This window comes from Elephantulus edwardii, unplaced genomic scaffold (genome assembly GCF_000299155.1).
Source record: "Elephantulus edwardii isolate Elephantulus edwardi_28Jun2011 unplaced genomic scaffold, EleEdw1.0 scaffold00048, whole genome shotgun sequence".
In the NCBI taxonomy this organism is placed as follows: Eukaryota; Metazoa; Chordata; class Mammalia; order Macroscelidea; family Macroscelididae; genus Elephantulus; species Elephantulus edwardii.
The window spans coordinates 3,278,440-3,286,482 of NW_006399798.1; the positions used below are offsets into that span (position 1 = coordinate 3,278,440).

The 8,043-nt window shown below is 61.7% G+C and overlaps 1 protein-coding gene across 1 annotated transcript in view; it reads left to right on the forward strand.

Moving 5' to 3' along the window:
• Window positions 1–6,384: 6,384 nt before the first annotated feature.
• Window positions 6,385–8,043, forward strand: part of CANT1 (calcium activated nucleotidase 1) — a 3,673-nt gene continuing 2,014 nt past the window's right edge. The window contains exon 1 of the mRNA XM_006886167.1: window positions 6,385–7,030. Within this exon, the coding sequence (XP_006886229.1) occupies window positions 6,385–7,030 (646 nt within the window). The remainder of the gene's footprint in view (window positions 7,031–8,043) is intronic.

Consider the following 8,043-nt stretch of genomic DNA (forward strand, 5'->3'; position numbering starts at 1 on the left):
CCGCGCGCGGACGGGGCCTCTGACCCCTGACCCTTGCCCTGCAGACCGCTGTCATCGCGGGCGCGGCGCCTTCCTGCGCCTTCGGCCCCGTGGCTTCAGCGCCGTGGTCCCTGCCCTTTGTGTCCCCTGCAGCTCACCTCCCACCCTCCGTGGAGAGCTGCCCGCCTCCCCTTCGCCTTCGCGGGGCAGCTCGGCCACCTTTCCTCCCGCACTGACCTCTGTCCACCTCCACCCACGTCTGCCGGTCCAGCAGGAGCCCCTGGGTGGTCAGAGTGGCCGTGTGCAGGACTCCTAGCCCAGACGTGGTGCTTCCGATCCGCCCCGAGGCGCGTTGGAAGAAAGGCCTGGCCACCTGCCTTGGACAGGTCCAGGGACAGCCCACCGCGGTGGAGTCCATTCTCGTAGCGACCCGGTGGGGCCGAGTGGAAGCCCCGAGGGAAGGTTGCCCGGCAGAAACGATCATGGGTGCTGGGGGTCCATACCGCTGGTCTTGCAGGTAGCACCCAGCGCATAGCACACTGCACCACCGGGACCCCTGAGAGGCTGCAGCGGTGAGAGCCCCGTGAAGCAGTGGGACCACCCTGGATTCACACAGACCGAGGGACACCAGTCCCTGTGCCCCCCACCCCTGCACACCTGTGTGATCTGGATCTCTCGCCTCCTCTGGGCTCCCCTTTGCAGCCCTGGGCTTGCACCTGGCCCCTTCCGTGTCCAGTGGACACGTCACCCCCATGTCCTCTCTGACATACTCGCTCCATCCTCGTTTCTGGCTCCGGTTATGCACGTGACATCAAGCATGAGTGTGCGAGCAGGAGGCACCTGGTGTCCTGAACCCACTGGCCCCCTGTCCACCCTGCTTCACTCCTGAAAGGCGCACTGAAGGTACACCCTGCCTCCCCGCCACGGTTGACACATTTGTGTTTTCTGAAGCCCACGTCTTCAGGAGACTCGGTTGCTCACCTCGCAGCCACCACAGGAATGGGTGTGGGGTTCCAGGACTTCATTCACTCTTGTCCAACTTAGCCTGCTAGCCAAAGGGGTCATTGTGTCAGGGTGGTGGAGGCGGCCGCATACCTGGGCTCTGCAGCCGCCTCTGAGCGACCAGGCCGCGGCTCTCACCCCTTATGCCTTCTCTGCACAAGCCGGTTCCTTCCTTTCCGCCCTAATGAGGTCCACACAGTATTTTCATAGCCTGTAGCAACCTAACGAGCCAGCCAGTTAACGGTGGTTAAAAACTCAGCTGCCACCCAGAGGTCCATCCCACGAGCCGCTCTTTCTGTGAGAGGAATTGGAGGCAGTCAGCTCCCCTGAAGCTGCCCAGGCTTGGAAACCTCTGGGTCCTGCAGGGTTGCTGTGGGGAGTAAACTGGGTGCACTTGACCTTGGCAGCAGTGCAGTGAGTGTGTTGGTTTAGACCCTCCGTACTTGGGAGGCTTGAACTCCAGTTCCATCTGTCTGTGCTCTGCCTGTCCTAGTTTTTGAGCCCCAGCGGGAGAGAGGGAGTGGAAAGGCCCAGGTGCAGCACAGGAGTCCCCGTGTAGAACAGCAGTCCCCGTGCAGGACACTGGTCCCTTAGCAGGACTCCGGTGCAGGACACCGGTCCCTGTGGAGGACACCAGTCCCCATGTAGGACAGCAGCCGTGCACTCCGGGTGGTTATCACCTGTTCCTTGAATGCACACACAGACACACGGCCTCTGTCTCCTCCTCCTCAGGGGCCGCCCTCAAGGGTAGGTGGGTCAGTGCTCCAGTGTTGGGACCTTTCCTGAGCCCGGGCTGGGTTGGAGCACTAGAGGGGAACGCACTTCCCTATCAGGCAGGAATGTGAGGTGAACCGGGGACACTGCAGGGAAGGACCCGCTGTCATCCCCTCCCACACACCATGCTGGACAGCACTTAGGAAGTACCAGCATGCTAGGGAAAGGACGCTGTTGTCATTTATTTGTTGTTGAAAGTATGCACAGCAGTAGATTCACAAGTCGAGCATTTTCTAGAAGGGATTGGAAGGCTTTTCACGTAGACTTTTAGGCACTTGCATGTTGGTTTTCCATTTCATGAGCTCAGGACTTCAGTAAGTCCTTCATTAGTACTTGACAAGTACGAGTCCTGCTCACCTGAGAAATCGTGTAAGCGCTCAGCGGCCCGGCCACTGACCTGTCCTCTAACAGGTCGGGTGACAGTGGAACCCACCGCAGTGCTGCAGCGACCTGAGCTCAGCTTCCACCCGGTTCAGCGGGGGACGTGCGTCTGTGCTGGAGAAGATGGAGGGATACCAACCGGGTGGACACAGATGCGGTGCCTAGAGAGAAGAGTGGAACTGAGAACAAATACAGAGTTTAAACGTCGGGGTGAGCGTGGGGTGGTGGTCAGTGCGGCATCCCTCTGAGGGGCTTTCTGGGCCGTGAAAGTCGAGGTGGTGCTGCCTGGCATGTCTCAGACACCCAGCCCTGAGGATGGCAGGAGGACAATAAGGCGGTTCCCGCAGGTTCCGCTCGGCTGTCCTTGGATTGGACGCCTGTTGGATTGTTGCGTTTTCAGACCTGCTGGAAACGATCCAGTGTGTGTGCTGGCTGGGGCGGCACTTCCTTCCTGGAGCAGCTTTTGCTCCGAGTTTGTTGGTGGTTGCTGTTGTGTTGAGTGCGTGAGGAGCCCCGGGTGGTGCAGAACAGTTTGCTGAAGGGGTCACGTCCACCGAGAGGATGTGGAAGAAAGGCCTGGTGATCTGCTCTGACAAAGCAGCCAGCAGAAACCTGCCCGAGCACAGTGCTGTGACACACGTGAGGTCTGCACTCCTCAGCTCTGTGGAGTGGCTTCCAGACCCAGCCCACACCCCACTGTGACACAGTAAACCCAAACTGTGAAGGAGACGGAGAACCCCACACCTGGGCTGTGTGCCAGCAGGCTGCCTGTGACAAAGCTGGGGTCCCTTCACCATCTCCCTACTGTGTCAGCCCCAGAGATGCCCGCCTGCTGGTTCTCGGAACCTGCGGACATGTTTCCTTACCTGGCAGAGGGGAAATAAGGTGGTATAAGCAGACCTTGAGATTAGGGGGCTTGACATACATCAGCCAGTGAGGCTCAGTGTCACCACAAGGTAGAAGAGGGGACAGGACGGTCATCACCAGGTACAAGGGGGGACGGGAGGGCCATCACGAGGTTCAGAGGGGGACGGGAGGACTATCACGAGGTTCAGAGGGGCACGGGAGAGTCTGAGATCAGAAAGCCCCCAGCTGCGCCATGCTGGCTTTGAAGGTGGCGGAAGGGCCGCGTGCCGAGCGGAGCAGGAGAGGGTCCCCCCTGGATTGATGAAGGCAGGTCAGCAGCCAGCGGGTGCCGGCTCCCCCCTGACAGGACTGTAAACTGTGGGATTGTGGATTGTGAAGCCCGCAGACCTGGGATCCTCTATTCCAGTGACTGAGGACCGGAGACAGTTTCCTGAAGGTTCCAGAGAGGGTCAGGAGAAAGCAGGGAGTGCCCGCTGTGCGGGGAGGAGGGAGGCGGCCCTGCCAGTCACTGTCCCAAGGGGCACACGCTTGAGTGCGCTGAGCAGCCTCCCCGCCTGGGTCCCCGACCTTCAAGCCTGCTGCCGCCATGCCCACCAGGTCTGGAGTGGGGTTTCCACGTTATCAGAAAGCGCACCCTATAACCCATACCCATCACCACTGAGTGGATTCCTACCTGGCCACCCTGTAGGACAGAACAGGGCTGCCGGAAGCAGACGGCCTCGTCTTGGTCCTGTGAAGCCTGTAGTGGGTTTGAACCATTGGCCTGTTGGTTAGGAGTTGAATGTTTGGTCAGGGTGTTGCCTCCTGAGTGAACTGTGCCCTCCCTGCCCTGGGCGAGGCGGAGAGGTGGGGAGACCAGGTGTGGCGGCCCTGAGGTGTGGCGTGCCACAGGCCTGGCTCCTGCGGGTGCCGCGTGGCAACTGCAAGGTGAGGGTTGCACTGTCTTCAGGGAGGAAGTGGCATTGGCAGTGAGCTGCGCGGGGACCTGCCCTGCTGTCTGGATGTGGCTCTGAAGCCCCTCATGGGAGGCAGGGCGGGTGTCTGCTCCTGGTAGAGCCCAGGGGAGGTGTCTGCCCGCCGGCCTGTGCTGGGCCAGGTGCCTGCACAAGCCCCCCTTTTGTCCGCACACCTCTTCCTGCTCGGCCCCCACATCCTGGAAGGGCGGAGCTCCCCTTGGACTTGTTTGTCAGCCTCCAGTGCAGCGCTGGCGCCCGGGCTGCTCGGGGTTGGGGACCCTCTGCTCTGGGCTGAGGCCTTGCTCCTTCTCGTCCAGAGCCCTTCTGTAGCGGCCACCTGCAGAGTTGTGGCTGTCCATGGAGGTAGGTGTGCCCTCGCCCACGGCTGGGCTCAGACTTCCCCCAGGAACAGAGCAGGAAGAGACACGTCTGCTCTCTTAGAGTCGGGGTGCGGGCTGTAGAGTGAGCAGACTGGGGTGCGGGCACACCCGCTGCCTGCTGGGTAGGGGAACCAGAAATGCGTGCAGGTCAGCATCCCGCCCAACCAGGAAGGGAGAGAGGCCTCTCCAGGATGCTGCGTCCGGGAGAGGAGGCCGCGGTGTGCAGCCCGAGGTTTGTGAACCCGGAGGGGAACCTGCGTAAGGTCCCCACAGGTGACTGACCCTGCACCTGTTTCCTGTTCACAGTAAATCTCCCGTGGTGCTGCACGTGGTGGGACTGGCATACTCCGTGTTTGTCATAGTAACGTGAACATCTGGCAGCTTCCGTGGTAGAACTCCCACCTCCCACACTGGAGACCTAGGTTCGATTTCAGACCTGTGTCCCTCCTGCACACACACCGTCATCTGTCGGGGCTCTTGTGTTGCAAGGACGCTGAACAGGCTTTGGCAGAGCTTGCAGACTAGGAAGAAAGGCCTGGCGATTGTGTGAAAGTCAGCCAGGGAACCGATCCACGTGGATGGGGGAACAGCGTCGTGTCGTGTTGTGCGTGGTTCCCCAGGGTCAGGAGCTGACTTGATGGCCGCAGACGTGAGTTCAGAGGGATGTGCGGAGAGCTCTGGGGGCCTAGTGACAAGAAGCTGTACTGTCACCCCAAAAGCACGCTCCGAGGGAAAAGGATGGGCAGACTCCTCCCGTGCCATTAACTGCCTCTGAAAACCCACCTAACGGTCAGCTGTGGGTCGGTTCTGACCCTGTGCTACAGAGGGATGAATGGTGACCGCGCCTCAGCCAGGCTCCGGCCTCAGGGCCGATGGTCGCTTCATCTCCCGCCCCCAGCGCTGTATTTGCGTTGTCATTCACAGATGGAAAGTTTACTGTCTCTTCTTTTATAAAATAAGGATGGCTTCTGTCCCTGTGCACTGAGCCAAGGCCACTGGACACTGTTTAGGTAGTCTGCAGTCCCATTCCTGCGGTCAACCAGCACTCCTCAACCCTCAAGTCCATTACCGGTGACACATGCCACATGCTGGCTGGCCATCCTTCATCCCCAGTGGAGGCTTACGTGTGTCTGGGACGCTGAACAGGTGTTTGTGGAGCTTCTAGGCGTAAGACAGACTAAGGAGAAAGACCTGCTTTAAAAACCAGCTGATGAGAACCCGGGGGTGAGTCACAGCCAATGGGCGGCACGGCGCCGGGCCGGACGATGTTCTGGTCTGCCGTGACCAGGCGGTCAGCATTGACACTGACCAGGCTGTGGTGGCTACAGCAACCACAGTGCCTCCCGGATGACGCGCGTGAGCAGGGCTGCGCTGACCCCCAGGGCCGGCCAGGGCAGCACACCCAGATGAGGAAGCCATGCAGGGAGAAGATAAGCTCTCAGTGTTCCTGGTGCCCGTGGACCACGGGGCCCACAGGCCTGGACTCCAGGTGCAGGCCAGAGTGAGACTGGCACTCTGTCTTCACATTAAGGTCCAAGCACCACAGGAGAGAGAGGGGGTGAGGGGTCCTGCTGTGGGGAGTCCCAATGCCAACAGGGAAGGACAGGGCCCAGCAAGGGAGCCAGCGCAGCTGGACAGACAGCCTGTGCTTAATGCCCAGCCACGTGCTACAGGTGATGGAGGGGACACAGGAGGGGGCCCTCACCAGGAGGACACGGGGTGCACCTACTCTTCTGGGTGCCATCTGAGGTGGAGAGGTGAGCAGCCTGACGATGTGTGACACTGGACTCACAGGTGAGGGCCAGGCAGTGGCTCCCAGCAAGGTGACCTTGGGGTAACTCAGATCTGCGGTGCTGTGACCTGGTCCCTGCAGCCCCACTGTCCTGCCCCCCGTGAGCCTGCACACAGCGCCCACACCTGGCGTTCGTCTTGCCTGCTGGTAGCCCCTGTGCCCACGCCCGTGTCTGAGGCACTGGACTTCAGTGAGTTAGGAGGCAGCCGCTGACCTCTCCTCTCCCTCCAGGTCCCGCCTGCCACCCACACTGATGCCCGTGCCGCCCTCTGACCACCTGGAATGGAATGATTCTATGCACGCCCTGCGGATAAGTGTTGGGGGGCTGCCCGTGCTGGCGTCCATGACCAAGGCTGCGGACCCCCGCTTCCGACCTCGCTGGAAGGTCATTGTGGTCTTCTTCCTGGGGGCCGCTCTGCTCTGGCTGGTCTATGCCCACCACTCACCTGCCCACCGCACGCCCTCTGCCCGGCCACCCGCACCCAACGCTCACAACAGGAGGGTGGACCCGGGAGCCACCAGCCGCTACAATGACACCTACCCACTGTCCCCACCCCAGAAGACCCCTGGGGGGACCCGCTTCCGCCTCGCTGTCATTGCCGACCTGGACACCGAGTCCCGGGCCCAGAAGGAACACACCTGGTTCAGTTACCTGAAAAAGGGCTACCTGACCCTGTCGGATAGCGGGGACCGGGTCACTGTGGAGTGGGACCCTGACCACCAGGTCCTGGAGTCCCACCTGGCAGAGAACGGGCGGGGCATGGAGCTGTCAGAGTTGATTGTCTTCAACGGGAAGCTGTACTCCGTGGACGACCGCACAGGCGTGGTCTACCACATCGATGGCGCCAGGGTCGTGCCCTGGGTCATCCTGGCTGATGGGGACGGCACCGTGGGCAAAGGTGAGACCTTCAACCCCAGGGGTGGCCTGCCCGTTATGTGAATGCAGTCCAGGGGGCTCCCGGAAAGCAGAGCAGCAGCTTTCGGCTGTGAGTGCTCCCAGAGGTTCAGAATCCCTGCCTGGAGGAGGTTCTGGGCTGGGCCGGGCTCCCTTCATGTCCTGGGGAGCTGTCCCTCCTCTGGTCTCCCTGGAGCTGCATCCACCAAGCAGCCCATCTTTAAACCTGGCCAGCAGTGGGTCTCGCTTTTCCCTGAGACCTGACTGCGTTCATTAGACAGTGAGCTCCCCTAAGAAGCCTGCAGCAGAGGCTGACCAGTGCCTGCTGGGCGGGAATCCCACCGTGAGGCCAGAGTTGCCAGGGAGGAGTGGGCACAGAGACATTGGCGGGGCCCAGAGTGGCCGGTGCCTGCAGCTCGGGGGCAGGAGATGCTGGAGCCTTGGGGAACTCGTGGACCCTCCTGCAGGCCCGGAGGTCAGAGGAGGAAATGCCTTGGCTCTCAGTGTGTGCCCAGGGCCCGGCGTGGCCAGGACAGTGTGCTCAGTCCAGGCTTAAAGGCCTGTGCAGTCCTGTCCTCCCTCAGAGAGAAGGTGGACTCAGGGGCTTTGGGGGTCACCAGAAGAGGCAGGAGACCAGGGATGGTGGGGAGCCTCACCTGGAAGTGACCCCCACTTCAGAGGTGGTGAGCTGCCAGCTCTAGCTCTCCAGAGCGTCCCTGGAAAGGAGGATGGAGCCTCTTCTGGGGCAGGACAAGGTAGAGAGGGCTGGGTGCCCACCAGCCAGGCCCCCGGCTGCCCTGTGAGCTGTGGAGGGAGGTGGGTTCCCACCAGCCGGGCCCCCGGCTGCCCTGTGAGCTGTGGAGGGAGGTGGGTTCCCACCAGCCGGGCTTCCGGCTGCCCTGTGAGCTGTGGAGGGGGAGTTCCCACCAGCCGGGCCCCCGGCTGCCCTGTGAGCTGTGGAGGGAGGTGGGTGCCCACCAGCCGGGCCCCCGGCTGCCCTGTGAGCTGTGGAGGGAG